The following is a 21,490-nucleotide window of genomic DNA, read 5'->3' as shown; positions in this document are numbered from 1 at the left end:
CTTCAGGGTTCACAGATCTATGCAAAAGAGGAGGCAGAAAAATTGTAAGAGACCGAGGTAATGGATGACCCCAAGAAAATAGTGTCTTCCATACACAACAGAACTGATGCACCTGCAAACTCAGACTGTGGCAGCATGACTATTAGCACACAGGCTTCTACGGTTTAAAGAGCTGAAAAACATCACAAGGAGATTATGCAAATCACAGTGTCTACACGTGAGGGACATGGTTATGCCAATTAGCCCACATGCTATCCATGGTTCCTAAGGCTTAAGAAGGACCCTGATTAAGGAGGCCATGTCTTTATCCTCTGATGCTTTACACATATTCATGCCTCTGTTTGATCCTGACCTCAGCAGTATTTGGCTTAGTATAGGTACTGATTTATAAGCATTCTAGGTAGTTTTATTTTTTAGAAAAGTCAAAAGACTATGTAAATTTTTCCATGTCCCATGGATAAGCAATACCTAACCAAGAATGCTTTCTTCCTATGACAAGCTGGTTAAGGTTAAACACAAGTTGCTGACTGTGCACTTGGGAGCCCTGGAGGTTCCTCACTCTCTTCCAAAGCATCAGTTCTCTGCAAACTCCAGAATACCAGGGCTGCTTTCTCATCAAGGATTCTAATTTGTCCATGCACAGAGAAAAGCACCATGAATAGGACTGGAAAAAATTGAACACAGACTTCTTAATAAAGCTGAAAATAGCTTAATAAAGCTGAAAATAGTCCCCTGGCATCCCAAAGCGTATTTATTTCTGTTTAAATAGATGACTTCCTATATACTGTTACCCGCTCAGCAGGAATCCTGGGAGAGAAGTGCTTCCCCTTCTCTGCATTTTAAGCTTTTTCCTGCTGATATTCCACTGGAGACTGTAAAGCACATCTGTCAATCTGGATAAAATCACACACATGGTCAAGTAATGCCAATATCTTCAGCTGTCTGCATCTGGAGTGCTCCAAACAGATAAACTGTAGCTCCCTACAAGAGCATGCAATTTGATGATGCTTTAGGCAAAAGATACCATTCTGAGAATGGAGGAGGGAAGGATGGGGTGAACCAGTACAGAGTCATTATTAAAATTGTTGTTTATTTCCTAGACATTTGGATGCCTGGGGAATGCTTTGGCTACTCTCTAGTGGTGCTCTGATGTCCAGAGGATGCACATCCTTCTAATGTGACAGAAAATGACAACCACAACTACTACAGACTTCTAGTCAATAAGTGGATTCTCAGGGCAATGGGCAGGAGATGGGGACAACAGAACAAAAATGGTGACTAAGGAGAGACATCAAAAGAATTCCATAGAAACTCCAAGGCCATTTCCAGAAGGGGTGGGCAGTTTAGTATCAGAGCAGATGACATATTCTGCAAGTAAATACTAAGGAAGGGAAGCTGAGGGAAGCCCACCTCAAGGAGGCTAAGGTAAGCTCACTCTCAAGGAAGCAGAGGGAAGCTCACTCTCCTGGCTTCTGAGAAAAGAAGGAAACAAAAGATACTAGAAAGAGCAAAACATGGAACCCACTCACAGAGAAAATAACACTGAGGGAATCTCACAAAAAAGAACAGGAAGAAGTGGCCATTGTGTTGAGAGAGATCTCAAAACAATGAATCTTTCCAAATAGAAAGAATTAGAAGGTACTGCAGTGAATTGCCTGGTAAGGTTAGCTCATTCATGTGAAGAGTTCATCCAGGGACCAAAATGTCAGAGGTTCACTTTGAGTCCTGAAAAATCTTGCCTTGTGAATAAGCATATTTAATTACTCAACAATAATTAATACTGTACAAAATATGAAATGCCAGAGAAAATATGATGGCATTGATGCTTTGTTGTTGCTGTGCTTGTTTTTAATAATATAATAAATGTTAATTTTTGTAACTTTAATATTTTTTAGATCCTGACTACTGTTTCCCCTCCTCTACAATTCCCAGTTTCTCCACATCTCTTCTCCCCTTTCCATCTCTCATTAAAAAACAAAGAGGCTCCTTAAAACAAAACTAATACATCAGAATAGAACCAAAAAAGCAAAAGGAGCCCAAGAAAAGGCACATGAAACAGATATGGATGCAGAGACCCACATGTTCAACACTTAGGAATTTCATTAAAAACACTAAACAGGAAGCCATGTTACATATGCCACGGGCACATTGGATGAAAAGAGAAAAGATACTAAAATTATCATTTTAGATAGATAGATGATGCACAGGTAGGTGGCTAGAGAGATATGATAGATAACAAAAAAAGCCCTGGCATGATATCAGACAAGGAACCTCCAACGAAGTTGTTGAGCTCATTTTCTGGTGACCATCTACTGCTGGGCATGCTAAGTATCTTTAGTAATAGATTGTTTCCCCAGTGAGACTCCCTGGAAAAACTAAATTTGCACTTGCATGTGGTTATCAATAGGAGATTGCTTCTGGATTAGGGATGGGGCACATGACTACTTTCCTTTCAGCTCTAAAACCCCATCTGGTGCAGGCTTGTGCAGGCCCTGTGCCAGTTGCCTCCATTTCTATCAGTTCATATAAGCTTTGATTATGCTGATTTAGAGGACCTTGTTTTCTTGGTGTCCTCCATCCTCTCTGGGTCTTATATTCATTCTACCTCCTCTTTCCCAGGGTTCCTTGAGCCTTGAGAGGAGGGATTTGGTAGAGACAATCCATTTATGGTTGAGTCTCTTTGCATAGTACCTGGTTGTAGGTCTGTGTATTTGTTCTCATCCTTTGCAGGAGGAGGCTTTCCTGATTATGTATGAGTATAGCAGAATGTCATTAGGAGTTATTTTATTGCCCTCCCCATTTTTTTTTAAAGAAAAGTACTATTTTGTTTTTATCCTTGGTCCCAGGGCAATATTGTCTTAGGTTCTTGGTCACCCAATCAGTGTCATGTATGGGTTCCATCTTGTGGAGTAGGCCTTAAGTCAAACCAGAAATTGTTTGGTTACTTCCACAGCTTTGTGCCAGCAATAGCATAGCTTGCACACCTGACACCCTTGTAGAGCAAGGGGATTGTGCCTGGCTTGGTATCTACACTTCTCTTTTGATGGAACACAGAGTACTTTCCTGTACAAAAGACACTGAAACATGGAGACAAGGCTCTATGTAGGCAACAGGTCTATATCTCCATATTCAATGAGTTGTGTAAATGTTGTCTATAGCAATGGGGACTTGTCATCACTTTGTGGACAAGAACCTATAGTCTTGGCAATAGCCTAGATTGTTTGGGGGTTCCCATTGGGTCCCTTTGGTCAACAACTCAATTAGATGTTACCCAATCCTGTTATTGGAAGCTTCATTTAGTGAAAAAAGGATGGCCAGTTGGGGCTCTGTATCCCCTCATTCCAGGGAGACATATATATATATATATATATAATATATATATATATATATATATATATTCTACTATGTTAGGTTTTTATATCACCCCTCAAATGGCCCTTAATTTTAATTGCCTCTACCCATATTCCCTCGATTGCCCCCACTTTCTTCCCCGTTTCCACTTGATCCTCCCATTCTAGTCCCCCCACACACACACACCTGTATCTTAGTTGGGGTTATCATCAATGTAATGGAACAGCACAACCAAAACAAAATGTGGAGGAAGTTATTTATTTGGCTTATTCTTCCACATCATCACCCATCATTGAAGGAAGTCAGGACAGGAACTCAAACAGGGCAAGAACTTGGAGGCAGGAGCTGATACAGTGGCCATGGAGGGGTGCTACTTACTGGCTTAGTCCCCATGGCTTGCTCAGACTGCTTTATTATATAAGTGTCTATGGGGTAGGATGAGAAAATGAAAAGATCTCCCATGTTCACAGTCTGGCAGGATTAATATAGTAAAAATGGCCACCCTACCAAAAGTAATCTTGTAAAGATTCAATGCAATCCCCATCAAAATTCCAACACAATTCTGTAATGGCTTTGGTTATTAGTTAGCATGTATGCAAACAATGGCAGTCTGGGTCTCAGCTCACCCACCATGCTCCCCCCTTTCCCTTCTACTCCTTTACCCTTCTCAGTCTTGGAGTTGGAAGGCTCAGTAGGACTTGGCTTGTTCTTTGGAGGCTCTCCTGGTTTCCTTTGTCTTCTGTTCTCATAGTTGTCTGCTCAGATCTCTGTTACCACACTTAACATGCTTTGCTATTAGTGGCCTAATTACTGCTGGCTCACTCAATCCTAAGGGCTCCTTGAGAGAGTGCACATGGGCTTTCAAATCTGAGACCTGAGGGCTCCAAGGTTTACAGGTCAAAGCAGGAACCCTAACAATCTACAAAGAGCAAAATATGATTGAGAGAAAGACTGAACTAGTGAGATCAGTACAAGCAAGAATCAACTGTAGACAAAAACAACTTAATATCATCAGAACATGAATACAGATACCTTAAAATGATCCATCCTAGAAACATTTCTTAACCTGGAGAAAACATGTTATTTATAAACAAGGCTTTCCAACATCTCCTTTGGAAGCTTGGCAGAAAGTTGGCTTTTGAGTACACTGTACACCTGATCAAGAAACTAAACCTTTCAATTGAAAGATCAAACCTAGATGAAGTACCACAGATGTCCCCTAGCCACAGCCATGAGGAGTTAAATATAACTTCATTTGAACCTCCTTTGTATTTATTTCCATAAGAGTATCGAGAAATCTCTGCTGCTTTCTTTGCTACTGCGGGTTTCTGCACACTACCTTCAAAATCTTCTTTCTTATTTCCCCTCAGAAAGCTGTGTTTCAAAGATATTGTAAACACCTAAAGAAACAACTTCAATTCAGGCAAAGTGATTTCCTTGTAACAATTTTTTTTTTTACATTTGTTTATGTTAGGACAGTCGTGTATGTGGGTTTACCTGAACCATGGTATGTGTCTGCAGTTCAGAGGACAACTAGCAAAAGTAACTTCCCCCTTTCTACCATGTGGGTCCCAGGAGTCAAACTCAAGATACTAGGCTTTGTGGCAAGCACCTTTATACACTAAGTCATCTCACTGGCCCCAGTGGCAACACTTAAAGAAACTAAAATGGTCTGTACAAAGTTTAATAACTTAAGTAACATATCAGAAGGACAGCGATGAGGGTACACTTATAGATTCAGTAGGACATAGGTGTACTTAATATATTATTAACAGACTATGATTAGATAACAGACTCATTCAGAAATATTATTTCTACTTGAATATGAAACACTTAATTCTATTTCATTTTTACACAAAGATCCTCAGTATCTTCCCAACCCACAGCCATTTTTCAAGTTTTCTGAAGTTCACAAGGAATCTGTCATTATCTGTCTCAGTTCCTGGAGGCGAGAGACCCTTTGTTCTCTGTTTGATGCCTATTTTCATGCTATCACAAGAACCCAATTCTACCATATTAAGACTTGTTTCCCCATTTTGCATAATAGCTTTGCATTTCTGAACTCTACAATGTGACCAACATTGAATTGTTATTAAAGTTTTTTAAAAACTTTTCAGTGTTTGTATTTTCTAGTCTTTTTTTATGTAGAATTGACCATTTAAAAATGTATACCCTTAAAGTGTGTTGTATATATATGTAAACTTGATGCTTTGATGTCCAGGCATACTGTGAGGCAGTTACCACAATGGCATTTGTCTTAGTCACTATTCTACTGCTGTGAAGAGACCTCATGACAAGGCAACTATTATAAGACAAAGCATTTCATCAGAGACTTGCTTATGGTTTCAGAGATTTGGCCCATTATCACCATGGTGAGAAGCATGGTGGCATGCAGGCAGACAATAAAACAGCAGCTGAGAAATACATTCTGATCCATAAGCAGAGAGAGATGGGTTTTGAAACCTCAAAGCACACCCCCAGTGATTCACTTCCTCCAACAATGCCACACCTCCTAGTCCTTCTAGTCCTATCAAAGAGACTTCTACTCCCTGGTGACTAAGCATCCAAATATATGAACCTATGGGGCCATTTTTAGTAAAACCACCAAAGGCATTCTATTTGAAATTGTGAAAAGTATAATTTTGTGACTAATTAGTAATTCTTTGTTGAGGGATATTTTTTCTTTTCTTACAATGTATTCTACAGATAATTTTTATGAAAATATTAAGCCAGTATAACCAAGGCCAATGTTGCTTTCCCTAATTAAGTCCCCTCCTTAGCATGACAGCATTTATAATGATTTGATTTTAAGGCATTTTGTAAAAAATAGAAACAATATCAGTTTTGCATTTAGACATATTGCATTCTTTTGTGAAAGCATTTATCATGTGTGTCTATTTTGTGAGGACCAAATTTGTCATAGCTACAGCTAAGTAGATGCTTGAGTTGAACAAATCCCAAGCTGAAGTGTTACCCAGCAGACACTTTGTCTCATTTGAGTTTTAAGCATTTACAAAATTGATAATAAGATTCAATTTTTCTTTCTACTTGCTTTAGTGAGCTTGAGATATTCTCTCTACTTTGCATACACCCCTTTTCTCTTTTCCTTATGCTTCCCAGAACAATTGTAATACTTTCCACTGTGGTGAATAAATTCCTTCTGATGTGGAGATGTCTCTGCCACTTCAAATTCCAATGTCACACATGTTGTCAGGAAAACTTCAAGGACCAAACATCCCCCTTCAAAATCCTCCTGGCTGTACGATCAAGCTCCCTGCAGACACTGAACCTATGATGATACTGTCAGTGTCCTGAAACCTCTATAATGACACTAAACTGGACACTTTCTTCAAAAATCCCTCCTCTGACCTGTGGACATTTAAAATTATACTATTGTGTTTATTTTATTTTATTTTATTTTATTTTATTTTATTTTTTTGTTCTGAAGATTACACCTGGGGCCTCAGGTGTTGGAAGTTTCCTGGGACTGGTGTATTTGCACAGCCTTCTATCCTTTTACTTTGTGAAAGTGACAGCATCTCACTGTGTTGTCTGGCATGACCTTGAATTTGCTCTGTAGCCCAAGCAGACATTAACCTTCTCCTCTACTGAGTTACTGGGCTTACAGTCCTGCACTACTAATTACATCTTAGAAATTCTTTCTTCTATATATATATGTATGTATGTATTATGTATGTGTGTGTATGTGTGTGTGTGTGTGTATGTGTATGCATTGAGAGGGGCTATATGTGTGTATATATGCGCCATTTACTGGGGAAGCTATTTGAGTATGGTGGCTATGTATTTTAGGGTCTGTGGAAGAGCTGTGTATGTGTGCACACAAAGGTACCATAGTACCCCTATGAAAATCAGAAGACCCTTTAGGGGATCAGTTATCTCAATCCACCACGTGTAGGTCCTGGGATTCAAACCCAGCTCTCCAGGCTTGAGGATAAACACCTTCAACAGCTAAGCCATCTCACTGGCTCCTGACTTCATGTTTTTGAAATGTCACTATCTTCAACATTTGATGCTTAATTCAGGATGCAGGATAGTCTCATGCATCTGTAAATTCTACATTCCTCTCTCTGGGCAATGTCAGTAACTCCCAATTGGAATCAGATTTAGGAATGAAAGTTAAACACCGGTGCTGCCCTCTAAGCTTTAAACCTGTCTCCCCACTGACCATCCATTGGCCCTGAGGGATTCAGCAAACTTCCCATATTTCAGTTATCACATAACAGTATGAGAATTATATTTCTCACATGTAGGACACATTTAACGCATGTGACATAGTAAATGCATAGACATGTCAGTGCTCCATGTAACTGTGGGCCACACAACGAAAAGACCATAACTTTAGATCGAGTCAGCATCAATGCTCATTAGGCCTCGTACTGTAAGGGATAGAGGCCAACTTCTGGAAAACAGCTCCCAACATTCCTTTAACTCTACATGTTCCTATAAAATGGAAACACAGGTCTATGGCAGAAAACTTGTCCCCTTTCACATCCAAGTGAGAAATCCCTCCATCCCAAATGCTCATGACTACTCAAACATGATTCTAGCCTGGCCTTGCCTCATGTTGGTGATGCTGTGAACAAATTTCTTCGTGTCTCTGTTTTGCAGTTTCCTGCTTTATTAAATGATGAGTGTGATCACTGAATAGGGTTAACATGAGAGTTAAATAACAATAATTGCAAAGTATGCAGAACAAGGAATAGACAATAATATACATAATATATCATACAACCTGCAATTATCTTCAACCAAATGGAGTATGTATACCTCCTATGCAAGCACTATTTTTGTCAATACAAGGACTAGATCAGCAATAAATATCTCCTACCCCTAAATACTGTGTGATATATTAAGACTATTTTTATTTAAATTAGAAGCAATCTTATTTTACATATCAATCCCAGTTCCTTTTCCCTCCCATCCTCCCATGTCCCCCTCCAACCACCCCATCCCACCCCCAACCACTCCCCAGGGAGGGTGAAATCTTCCATGGGGGGATCATCAAAGTCACACCATTTGAGCAGGGCCTAGGTGTAGGGGAAGCTGTAGCCACGCCTTCTTAGGGGCTGGCTACAAGAGTACCTGAGGGCTTGTGAGGGCATGGTCAGAGTGAGTAGGGGGACTGCGTTTTCGGTTTCGGTTTCTCTTTGCTTCTTGCTGTACAGACTACCACCGGCTGGCTGGTCCGCTCTGTAAGTAAGGCTTTTCCCTATTAAATACCCTTATATTTCTACCTGACTCCGTATTGGTAATTTACTACTATATCTGGTTGTCAGAAGCGGGATATTGGAAACCCACACCCCATTTGGGACAGGCTGTGGGTTCCATCGGGCCCGCCGCCTAGGCTGGGAAAGCACCCTCTTTCCACAGGCGTTGCCGGCTAGCAGCCGACACACTGCTGCTGAGCTGCTCAGTAATCCACCCAATTTCTAGCTGCCTAGAGGTGAGTAAGTTTCGGCTTTCAGCAGAGGCTTCCCCTTGCGGCAGAACGGGAAAGCCAAAGCTGAAAAGCCGTATACTCTCTAAGATAAGCGCAGCCGCTTTTGTAAGGTGCGGCTGAAAAGCCGTATACTCTCTAAGATAAGCGCAGGCGCTTTTGTGACCGCTCTCCACTGCTGACCGACTGCTGCCAAACGCCTCGGAATAACTGAAGGCCTGTGCTACCTGCTGGTCAAATATATTTACTGCATCTGGAGTAGAAATCAGGTAAAATCATGGCGGAATATTTATCATTTGCTGAAATTGGTAATGTTTTTGCTTATTACGTGAATTCACTGTTTGAGGAGGATGCTAATTTGCCAATTATTGGCCTATATGCTGTCATGGCAGTTAGCTTGCTGGTACAAATAGTATTACTAGCCAGAGGACTCAGGAATAGAGATAAGGATAACCTCACCACCTGCTTACAGGAAATAACAGCTTTACGATTAGGTCAGACCACAATTGTGCAGCAAATGGAACAGAAATTGGATGATAAGCTTGGCTCTGTGTCCAATACACTAAAGACAGAGCTGTCTGATGAGATACAGCGTATTTATGATAAGATAAACACAGAGAGATCCTCCATGTCTGAGGCCTTAGAGGCTAGGCTGTCAGAAGACCATGACCAGCTAAAGAATATCTGTAGCCAGCTAGAAACTCAGATAGGCAATGTTACTCATCAACTAGATGCAACAGTGCAAAATACCCAGCATAGGGTTGAAGAATTGGACAATGCCATTCAATCAGTTATTGAAGCATCCAAGGTAGCAGATCAGAAATTTGAGTCTAGATTTGAATGTTTGGAAGATAATTTACAGTACAGGGCTGACAGATTACATAGGTCCATACGGTCAATTGCTGAGGACTCAAAATCAGCAAATCATGACCTGGAATCTAGACTCCAATACCTAGAAGGCAGTTTCCATGCCATCCAGATGCTGTCTAAGGATGATCGTATGAAAGACCTAGAAAAACGTGTAGATGAGCAGTTAGAGCAATTTACAGATTCACTAACGTGCTTGGAATCTTTTATGATTAAGGAGATTGAAACTTTTCAAAAGGATATCATTGCTAGGCTTAAAGATCAGTGGGATGCCTCAGAAGCAGAATCACTCCAATCCCAGGCACCTACTCCACCCAGGTATCGTGACTATTCTTCTAAGGTTGTTACTCGTACACCATTAGTGTACCCAGCTACCATGGTAGAAAAGCCAGCTTCTAAGAAACACCCTCATGGACGAATGGTTTATGAATGGCAACCTATACAGCCGAAGGATCTTAAGAATATTAAAGAATCAGTTGTCTCATATGGTCTCCATAGCCCATACGTAAAACAGCTATTACATTCATGGGCAACCTTTAACAGGGTGACACCCACAGATTGGGAACTATTGGTAACAGCTGTACTTGAGAATTCATGCCAAATCCAGTGGAAGGCATTGGTAAGGGAAGAGGCAAAGCTCCTTGAACGTCAGGGCATAAAGGAAGGTTTTGAAGCCCCTCTAGATAAGCTTCTTGGTCAGGGTATTTATGCTGACCCACAGGTTCAGGCTGAATATGATGACGATATACTGTCTCTTTGCAGGAAAGCAGCATTAAATGCCTGGGATAAGGTTCGTGAGCCAGGAGAACGTCTAGAAGCTTATACCAGAATAGAACAGGGACCTACAGAACAGTTCCAGGACTTCTTACAAAGGTTAACTAGGGCAGTAGAATTACAGGTAACAGATCCAGAAACAAGACAATCAATTATATATACAATAGCTTATGAAAATGCAAACCCTATATGCAAAAGAATACTTTTGCCTTTAAAGATCAGATCAGCTCCGTTAGAAGAATGGGTTTTGTATGCAGCCAACATTGACTATAATGTGCAAGATACTGGAGCTTGGGTAGGAGAAGCCATCTCCAAAGGTTTAAAACGGCAACAGGAAATTAAAAGGTCTAGAGGTGAGGATGTAAGGGCTTGGCAAGGAGAAGCACCTTACAGAGGTCAACATAGATACCAAGAGGCTAGAGGTTACTACTACTATGAACCAGAACCTTGGGGAGGAAGAGCCTTCCCCTTGAGACCACGAAGGCGCCAGGAACCTAGATGTTTCAACTGTGGTAAAATGGGACATACTAAGAGAAATTGTAGACAAATGAATTCTAACAATGCCTCATATGGAAGGCCACTGCCTTCTGGATTGTGTAGAAGGTGTGGTAAGGGCAGACACTGGACCAATGAATGTAGATCGACCAGGGACATACAAGGAAACCCCTTAAGGTCGGGAAACCCCGAGGGGGGCCTCAAGAAGGCCCCCACATCGAGAAAGGTCAGGTCATTCCCAATAGCAGTGGAAGACAATCTCTCACAGGAACAATAGACAGTTCTTTACATATTGTGAAAAAAGATATTGCTCTAGATGGTAGTTTGAATAGTGATGAAGAATCAAGTGTGAATGGACAAAATGAGAAACGCATATTTTGGCAAGCTTCTATTAATGATAAAAGGCCTCAGTTAAAAGTTAAAATTAATAATAAAGTTATTTCTGGCTTAGTGGACACTGGGGCAGATGTAACTATTATTACTCAAAAGTCTTGGCCTCAGAAATGGCCTCTTAGAGAGGCAAATGTACAATTTTTAGGAATTGGAACTCTATCTAGAGTTCGACAGAGTGTTAACTCAGTGGTCTGCATTGGACCGGAAGGACAGAAAGGGATACTGAAACCATACGTGGCAGATATAGCTATAAATCTCTGGGGTCGTGATCTCTTACAGCAATGGAATACTCAGATTAATATTCCTCCAGTGTCAGATACAAATCATGAAAAAGATCTGGTAAGATGCTATGGAAAATGGTTACCAACCATCCATGCTGTACAGAAACTAGGTACAAATGATGGACCTTCAGAGGAGCCAAAGGCCCTGCCATTGAAGTGGCTTACAGATGAACCAGTTTGGGTAGGACAATGGCCTATGACCTCTGAGAAGCTAGAGGCTTTAGAAAAGTTAGTACAGGAACAGCTAGATGCTGGACACATAGAGGAATCTACCAGTCCTTGGAATTCTCCTGTATTTGTCATCAAAAAGAAGTCAGGTAAGTGGAGAATGCTGACAGACCTGAGAGCTATAAATAAGGTAATTCAACCAATGGGCTCTCTGCAACCTGGAATGCCATTACCTTCCTTAATACCTAAAGGATGGCCTATCATAGTCATTGATCTAAAAGACTGTTTTTTCACAATACCGTTACAGGATTACTGTACCAACTCTTAATAATTCACGGCCAGTTAGGAGATATCAATGGAGGGTTTTGCCACAAGGAATGCTAAATAGCCCTACTTTGTGTCAACACTTTGTACAGCAACCTTTGGGAATAATTCGGAAGAAATTTTCACAATCCCTTGTTTATCATTACATGGATGATATTCTTTTATCAGATTCTAATAAGGAAACTTTGAAACGTATGTTTGAAATGGTGAAGGAAGTTCTGCCTCGTTGGGGATTACAGATTACACCAAAAAAGATACAAAGAGAAAATTCTATTAACTATTTAGGTTACAAGATAGACTTACAGAGAATCAGACCTCAAAAGGTACAAATTAGGAGAGATCGGTATCAAACTCTTAATTCTCTTCAGAAATTATTAGGGGAAATTTCTCAATTACAGACAATTATTGGTGTAGAAGGACATGACTTAAAGCATTTAAAAATGGCCCTTAAAGGTGATAAGGACCTAAACAGTCCTAGAATATTATCTGATGAGGCAGAAAAAGAGTTACAATGGGTAGAAAACAGAATATTGAATGCACATGTAGATCGGATAAACCTTAATTTAGACTGTATTCTGGTTATCTTGCCATCCAGAGAATACCCTTCTGGAATTCTGATGCAGAGGGAAGACACTATATTGGAATGGATATTTCTGCCACATAAACAGAATAAAAAGTTAAAGACATATATAGAAAAGATTTCTGATTTGATTTTAAAGGGTAAATTAAGACTTCGCCAGCTGACTGGAAAAGATCCAGCAGAAATTATAGTACCTTTAACTAATGAAGAAATTTCTTCCTTATGGAAAGATAATGAATATTGGCAAATAGCTCTTACTGACTTTTTGGGAACAATTAGCAACAACTATCCCAAAACTGACAGAATTAAATTCATAAAAAAGACAGTCTGGATTCTTCCACGTATTGTAAGACAAACTCCCATTTCTGGAGTTCTTACCTTCTACACTGATGCCAACAAATCAGGTAAGGCAGGTTATAAAGCAGGTGAGGTAAGTAAAGTAGTTCAAAGTCCATATACATCTGTACAGAAGGCAGAATTATATGCAATTCTCATGGTACTTAAGGATTTTACAGAACCTCTTAATATAGTTACTGATTCTCAGTATGCAGAGAGAGTCGTGTTACATATTGAGACTGCAGAATTTGTTCCTGATAATACAGAATTAACTTCTCTGTTTTTACAATTACAGGAAACTATCAGAAACAGAAGTAATCCTATGTATATTACACATATCAGATCCCATACGGGTCTGCCTGGCCCACTAGCACAAGGCAATGATGAGATTGATCGTTTATTAATTGGCCCCCTTTCCCCATTGTTGTCACTTAGGATAGTGTATAAGTTTTAATCCTCTTTTAGACTAAAAGGGGAATTGTAGGGGAAGCTGTAGCCACGCCTTCTTAGGGGCTGGCTACAAGAGTACCTGAGGGCTTGTGAGGGCGTGGTCAGAGTGAGTAGGGGGACTGCGTTTTCGGTTTCGGTTTCTCTTTGCTTCTTGCTGTACAGACTACCACCGGCTGGCTGGTCCTCTCTGTAAGTAAGGCTTTTCCCTATTAAATACCCTTATATTTCTACCTGACTCCGTATTGGTAATTTACTACTATACCTAGGCCCTCCCCATGTATCTAGGCTGAGAGAGTATCCCTCCATGGGGAATGGGCTCCCAAAGTCTATTCATGCACTAGGGATAAATACAGGTTCGACTGTCAAAGGTGCCATAGACTGCCCAGGCCCCCCAACTGACACGTAAATTCAGGGGGCCTGTTTTGATCATATGCTGGTTCCACAGCTGTCAGACTTGGGTCCATGAGCTCTTAACTTGCTCAAGTCAGCTGTTTCTGTGGGTTTCCCCAGCATGTTCTTGACCCCTATGCTCATCACTCCTCCCTCTCTACAACTGGATTCCAGGAGCTTGGCTCAGTGCTTAGCTGTGGATCTCTGCTTCTTCTTCCATAAGCTACTGGATAAAGCTAAGAATTACCACACCTCCAGAGAAGCTAGGAAACAAAGAGACATACATGGACCAGCTGGAGAAGGCAAAAGGGACAAGATCTCCTGAGCAAATTGGGAGCACAGGGATGGGGTGGGTAGGAGAAAGAAGAGAGGAGAAGAGGAGGGGGAGGAGAACATGAGGGAGTAGGAAGATACATTAAGACTATTATCAAGTAGATGAGTTGTTCTTGCAAGACAAAATGTGAGATGATGGTGTTCAAACTTGTTATGTTAGTAGAGGGTTCTTTAAATCACCCTTAGTTGGCAAAAGCATAGAAGTGAGTGGGGATGGAGTTGACACAGGGCACATTACAGAGCAGAATTCACAGATCCTAAAGCTAAGTAAGAGGTGAGGAGGTAAAGAGGGAATCAGAAGAGCAACGTCTGACTAAGCAGTACCTATCAGCAAACAAAGCAGATGCAGAAATGAATGATTATGGTCAAGAGTGTTTACATATATGGCCACATGTCACTTTGTATTCCACTGCACTGTAAGCCATGAGACCGTATCTCTCGCCCAGACCCAATGCTAACCCTAACCCTCTAACCATTTCCATATTCTTAGATCTGCTGTATCTCTAGTGCTGTTCTAACCAGCAGATTGTGGAAGAAACAGTCTTGAGACACTTTCAAGGCTAAGCCTTAAGAAATCTATAGCCTTAGTCTTTCAGCTTAGAAACCACATGCCATGTTTATGAAGGACGCAATGACCTCAAAATTTCATGTGGGAAAGAACTGAGGATTCTGACAGGCAGCAATTACTGTGAACTTCCAGGAAGCCACCTTGGGTGCCCCAATCATTCCCAGCATTCCCTTTAACCTCCAGAACCATGACACACAATCATTTGTCCTAAACAATTAAATTGGGAAGCTATTTAGCAAAAGACAACCAGAGAAAATTTTATATCCCCATGAAGGTAGGCTTTGAACTTCTAAAATAATAAATAAACCAGATGTCAGAGAGGTTAAGCAGCTTTTCTAGTGTCAACATACCTCCTAAGTGAAGCAGACTAGGGATGAATGCCAACTCTACTATTTAAATGACAGAGGGATTTGTAAGACCATCAATCAAAACAGAGAGTTGGTGAAAATGAAGTTAGAGAGAATGCTGCTGCTCTTTATATTCTGAACTAAAAGCAAAGCAGAGTAACTCATAAAGACAAAAATGAGATGATGGGATGAATGCAGACTGGTGAGATGATGTACTGAGTGTAATAAAGCAAACTCAGGGACCATACCAATAGGCACCTGTTTCACTGCCCAGCACTCTTTAGAAAGGAACAGTGTTGAAGAAGTTTGTAGATGAAAGCTAGACATGAGTGTTGTGCAATAAATTACTTCTTCTAGTTTTCAACACTTCTCTGTGCCTGGAACATTTCACTCACTCCTTGCTTCCTTCCATAAATACTTAGGGTGAGTGTGAGTGAAGAGCCTGGTCCTGACTGTGTGGTGATGGATTCCTCAATCACCCCTACAGCCAAGAGCACACTGTGTTTGCTTAGCTGGATTTCTCTAAAAGACAACAGGAAGTCACAGAATGGAAAGTCTTGAGTAAGGAGTTGACATGATTCTATTGCATTTCAGAAGGAACATATCAGGTACATTGTAGGAAACAGAAGAAAAGAAAGTAACATAAACTAAAAAGAAGACACTAAACTACAAGTAGACACAAGTTAACATGGGATACATTGAAGTAACAGATACTGGGAAACTCCCAATGCACACACTTGTATGTTCATACCACATGCACCCACACATGTGCAGAAATGTACATACACACAAATGCATACCAGACACACATAAGCAAAAAGGGAAAAGAAATAAAATGGAGAGAGAATTGGGGTACTTAATGAAGGTAGTTTGCTCTCCTGGGTGAAAGTATATTATGGAATACTAATCTATATACAATATGATCATCATTCACCCGGCATGCAATAGGCAATAATGAAGATGGTATTTTTGCAAACCTACTATATACTGGTAACAGTGAAATCGTGACCCTTTCTATGTGTGTTTATCAATGCTACAAGATAGGCACCATTATTATTTACTCAATATGTAAGAGTATCAAGTCAGTGTCACTGCTTCATTATTTCAAAGAAATGCAATTATTTATGTCCTGTGTATCAGTCATCATGCTAAAGATACAGGGAAGAAGGAAGAATAGCTTCATACCATGTTTCCTGTTTCCTACAGATACTCAAGTAGAGGAGTCTAACAATGATAATGGAGAACGACAGTAAAGGGTGACAGGCTGTCACCTCCAGAGTCTGGTCCAGAGGGTGTCAAGGGACGAATATTTAACCTGGGGATACATTTTATCTAAAACACATCATAACCCCCCCCACAGTTAAACATTTGCTGACTGTTGAGCATCTGTCCACAGTCGAACTGGCTAGGCTGTGAATAAAGTCCCAGTATTACCAACTTCTGTATCCATGCTAAAATACCCTGATAAAAGCAACTTAAAGAAGCAAGGGTTTCTTTTGGCCTACATTTCAAGCATATCATGATGGGGAGACTTAATTGCTGGGGCTTGAGGTGGCTGGTAACATGGCACCTTCAGTCAGGAAGCAGAGAACAATGAATTCCTGTGTGCAGTTCACTTTCTTCTTTTTACTTGTCTGGCAGTTAGGATTGGTTTTCCCATCTCAATTTACCCAATTTAGACAGTTATCATAGACATGCCCAAAGACTAACAATCTAGATAGTCCCTCATAGGATCTTCCAAATCCTTATCCTCTAAGTAGTTGTAGATCTTGTCATGCTCAAAATTGGTATTAATCACTATGTACCTCTTGTGTTGAGAAAAAAGGTCAAAAGTGGGGTATAGGTTAGTTCATTTGGCCATGACAGCATAGTAGGTGGAGACAGCAGGATAAACCCTTGCTCTGTTCACCAAACAATGGCACTAGTGTAGATCTGGCTGATGTAAGAAGAGGAGGGCTACCAATCAACACTACCCCAGTTGTTTTAAATTCCCACTTGCCTGCCTGCATGCCTTCTTCAGGATCTTCTATGTAGGATTGTCAAACACGTCCTCCAAATGCAAAATCCATCCAACAAGCCTGGCTATGGATATACTCATTAGGATAAGTGAGCCAGCTACTCTGGGACCTTTTCATGGTCTTGGATAAAGAACCTTAATGTGTGGTAATGAAGCATGCCTACATTCATAGCTGATAGGTGAGACATGAAGACACTGCAGATCCCTCTGCTTCTTTCAATTTCATTTCATCCGCATGCTATTCCTTCTGATAAAATTATTGTGAGCTTGTATGATCATTTTTACATTTTCTACTTGAAAAAGAACTTCAGGTATGAATAAGGTTTTGTTTGCCTTACTCCCAACTATAACTTTTACAGTACTATAAATAAAAGGTAATAAGATTATGGCAAGTATTAAAGTTCATTCATGGCTTTTGATTTTTACATGCAATTTTTCTTATTTGGTAAATGAACCACAAGAAATTGTGAATCACTGAATGTGTGGCTTGTTTTCCAAGGTTCTGTTTATATAACAGAAAACACTGGGCTCTGTGACTCTGGAGGGATTTGACTGCCACATTTTTAGTACAACTGAAAGAAGTTTAAGAGTATCCTTTCTAGGAGACCTTAGAGGTTCAGAAGGGAACTCATATAGCATTGAAATGCTACAGGGGATTCCTAACACAGATACCTTAAACATCATCAAGGGAAAAGGACACTGTGGGCATGGGAGCTTTCTGTACTAGATCAGCTTCATTATTAAAGTTATAATGTATACTTAGCAGGCAAACTCTATCACACTGATCAACTCATTAATAACTTCTACAGACCAGGATATCCCCGTTAGGCTGGATTGCTGAATTTCAATGGTCCCGATAAAGAGAGAAATCACTTATTGGTTCTGAGAAAGCTCCAGAACTTTATGAAGAGTTCTGATGTATTCAGCATGTCATATCCCAGAAAGGTGAGGACTTTGGAATAAACATTCAGGGAAATTCCTCCAGTTGTCCATATTGCAATAAGCTTTGATAATTCAAATAAGCAATTTTATTGCATTTAAAATTAATGGAAAGATCAAAACTGATCCCCCTTCCCTTTCAGTGAATTGGAGCCAATGTTGACTCTCTATTCATGCTAAGATGAGCTGGCTGGAGTTTCTGAGTGGGTGAGTCAATTGTTGAACTGGAGGAAATTTGCATGACAACCGCTTCTATGACATTTCATATATTCCAGGATGTAATCCACGATGCCTGATGTAGTGCCTTGACCTCCCACGTCTGGTGTGCAGATGGCTTTGTTTTCTAAGGATGCCATGACTGCAGAGCGGATCTCAGTGGCATAGGCCTGAAGATCTAGGTAATCCAGCATAATACAGCTGGTTAGCAGCATGGCCACAGGATTGGCAATATTTCTATGAGCCAAATCATTACCTATTTCCTTTGAACCCATCTCAAATACTGCATATAAGTCACCATAATTGGCTCCAGGTACAAGTCCTGACCCTCCAACCAGCCCTGTGCAGATACTGTTGATAATGTTGCCATAAAGATTGGGCATCACCATGACATCAAACTGTTGGGGATTGGATACCAACTGCATGGTGGTGTTGTCTATAATCATACTCTCTAAGGTGATCTGGGGGTAGTAAGCTGCCACATCCTTACAGCACTGGAGGAAGAGCCCATCTCCCAGTTTCATGATATTGGCTTTGTGAACAACTGTCACTTTTTTGCGCCCCATCTTTTGAGCCAGATTAAAGGCATACTCAGCAATGCGCAGAGACTTAGCCTTTGTCACAATCTTTAGGCTCTCTACCACCCCTTTCACGCTCTCATGCTCCAGGTTAGTGTACTCTCCCTCTGTGTTTTCCCGAACAACTAAGATGTCTATGTCCTTGTGCCGGGTCTCCACACAAGGAAAAGTCTTGAAATGGACAACGTTGGCATAGAGGTCAAGAACGCTGCGAAACTTGGTGTTGTAAGATTTGTAACTGGCAGGCAGTCTGTAATCTGTTGCAATGTTGCCCTTCAGAGCAACTCGGTTCCGTCGGATAGCCATAAGAGCATTGTCAACTTCATTTGCACTAGATGCAGAGGTCACCCACACCTCCTCAAAGTCCACTGGCACACAATTTGATCTGAATATTCTCTTGACATGAACCATAAGCTCAGGCCCAATGCCATCTCCAGAAATAATAGTCACTGTGTGCCTTCCACCATACTTAGCTGGGGGAGGCATTGTGTGATGTAAGAGGACATTTCTCCAGGGGATCACAAGCTTATGTACAACTTCTCTAGAATGGCCAAGAACAGCAGGATGGAACATTGCCTTCACAGAGCAGCTGGCTGCTGCCAGCATCTTCACTAGCATGGCTGTCCTCTTGCTCTTGCTTAAAGATGACATTCACTGGAGTTCTGAACCAGTGATTCTTTCTTGAGTCACAATTCTCTCTCCTCCCTTACATTCTGTTTGACATTCTATTCTAGTAAGAAACAGAAAGGGAAAGATAGGATGTTGACACTAAAAGCTACAAACATTTTGGGGTTGGGTAATAAATTCATGCATCATATTGTATATGCTGTACTCTGCAAATATGAGTTTTAATATTTTATTTTTTGAAAATTTAGGACATGTATACATTGTATTTTGATCATATCTACCACCTCAACCTCCTTCCAGCTTCTGCCCAAACTATACATCAAAGATACCATTCAGGTCTCCCCAGGTAACATAAGAAGAGCAGTGTGAAGTAACACAGACTAAGAAAAATAATTATAATCTCAACATTAAAATGTAGAGAAACTTTATTTCCATGTTGTTCATGCTAATATAAAGAGCATGGCTGACTGAATCCCTTATTTGGATGATTTCTCTGCTCTTGATGTGGAAGTTTTAAGGATAGCCTCACCCTCATTTCTGTGTGTGAGGATACATGGTTTGTTAGCCTCTCATCTTAATTAACTATGTAGAAATTCAAGAAAACAAATACATATATACACACATATATCCACAGTTAATGGACTATACTCTTTCAGAATTGTTATAACTATTTTAAATATCTTTATTAATTCTTCAATAATTTCAACCATTGTATTTTGAACATTTTGACCCTATTCCTCAGTTCATTATCCAACTCTGTGTCCTTATATTTTTACAAACCACTCAGTCTCTTTGGTATTGCCTATATAATCTCTGTTTGTGGATATGGGCAGAATAAGCTTTATGTTTAAGTGCTTGTGAATGTGTTTGCTTCTTCAACAGAATGCAGATCTGCCTGTGACTACATCCTAAAGATATCTAACTCTTCCCTCTCAGTAGGTATCAGTTACCTACCATTTCTCAGCTAGCAATGGTAATTCGTGTCCACCTGTCCCCTTCTAAGCTGGAATTCTGTCTGGCTTGATCTTGCACAGATCTTGTGAGTGCTGTCACAACCATTGTCAGGATTGCTACAACTATCGGTGACACATAAATTACAACAGATCATAGATATTTCAAGAAATTTGAGCCAATCAGTTATGGCCAATCTTCCATCACAAACAATTCAGGATCTAGTATTGAGATCCAAATGAGGCAATGTTGTATCTAATGAGAGTAACTCTGGGGTGACTCTGATTCATTGGAAAAATAAGCCATTCACAGCACTTAAAATTTAAGACTTATGAATAAGTGCAGTGGTGTTGGGCCATAGCTTATTGTGACACAATAATAATGTCAGGCCAGTATGATCAAGAATTACAGCTCTGAGAAGATGTGTATGAGACATCATAAGTGAGAGATGATAACCATGAAGGGGGCTATCAGTATGTGAAGTCTTAGAGGAAGATGACTACTGGATGTGCAGAAAGAGGCCATTATTATCTAGGGAGGTGACATGTTCATGGACAGGATAGTCAACACTATCACAATCCTATAAAGAGGAAACTATGATCATTCATAGCAACCAGGGACTCAGTGGCAACCACAACAATGAAGGCAGATTAATGGTTAACAACATGGGTTCCAGAGCCAAGCAGCCTGCCACATCTGACTTCTGTGTCCCTGTGTGCATGTCTGTGTATATATGTGTATGTAGAGGCAGTGGTCTACTTGTCTTCCTTGATAACTCTCCACCTTATATTTTATTCATTTAGTTTTGCATGTGAATATGTGTGGTGTATATCATGTGTACATACATGCTCATGTGTGTGACACCTGTGTAAGTAGGTACATGTGCACATGTATGTATGTGCATGTGGAGACCCAAGACTGATATTGTGAGTCTCCCTCAATCACTCCCCACCTTACCTTATTCACTAAGGTAGAGTTACTGAACTGAATCCAAGCTCATCAATACAGCAAGTCTTGCTAGACAGTTTGCCCTGGGTCTGACTTACT

At 40.5% G+C, this 21,490-nt stretch overlaps 2 protein-coding genes across 4 annotated transcripts in view; both read right to left on the bottom strand.

The window, feature by feature from the left end:
* LOC100765471 (protein kinase C-binding protein NELL1) overlaps positions 1–21,490 on the bottom strand; it is an 864,465-nt gene that overhangs the window by 273,408 nt on the left and 569,567 nt on the right. The gene's annotated exons all lie outside the window — the stretch shown is intronic.
* LOC100772968 (probable isocitrate dehydrogenase [NAD] gamma 2, mitochondrial) lies at positions 18,284–19,483 on the bottom strand. Its single transcript, XM_027410561.1, has one exon. It carries the CDS (start codon positions 19,481–19,483, stop codon positions 18,284–18,286), a length of 1,200 nt encoding a protein of 399 aa, XP_027266362.1.

Source organism: Cricetulus griseus, chromosome 3, assembly GCF_003668045.3.
Source record: "Cricetulus griseus strain 17A/GY chromosome 3, alternate assembly CriGri-PICRH-1.0, whole genome shotgun sequence".
NCBI lineage: Eukaryota > Metazoa > Chordata > Mammalia > Rodentia > Cricetidae > Cricetulus > Cricetulus griseus.
This window is presented reverse-complemented; position numbering and strand designations above follow the sequence as displayed.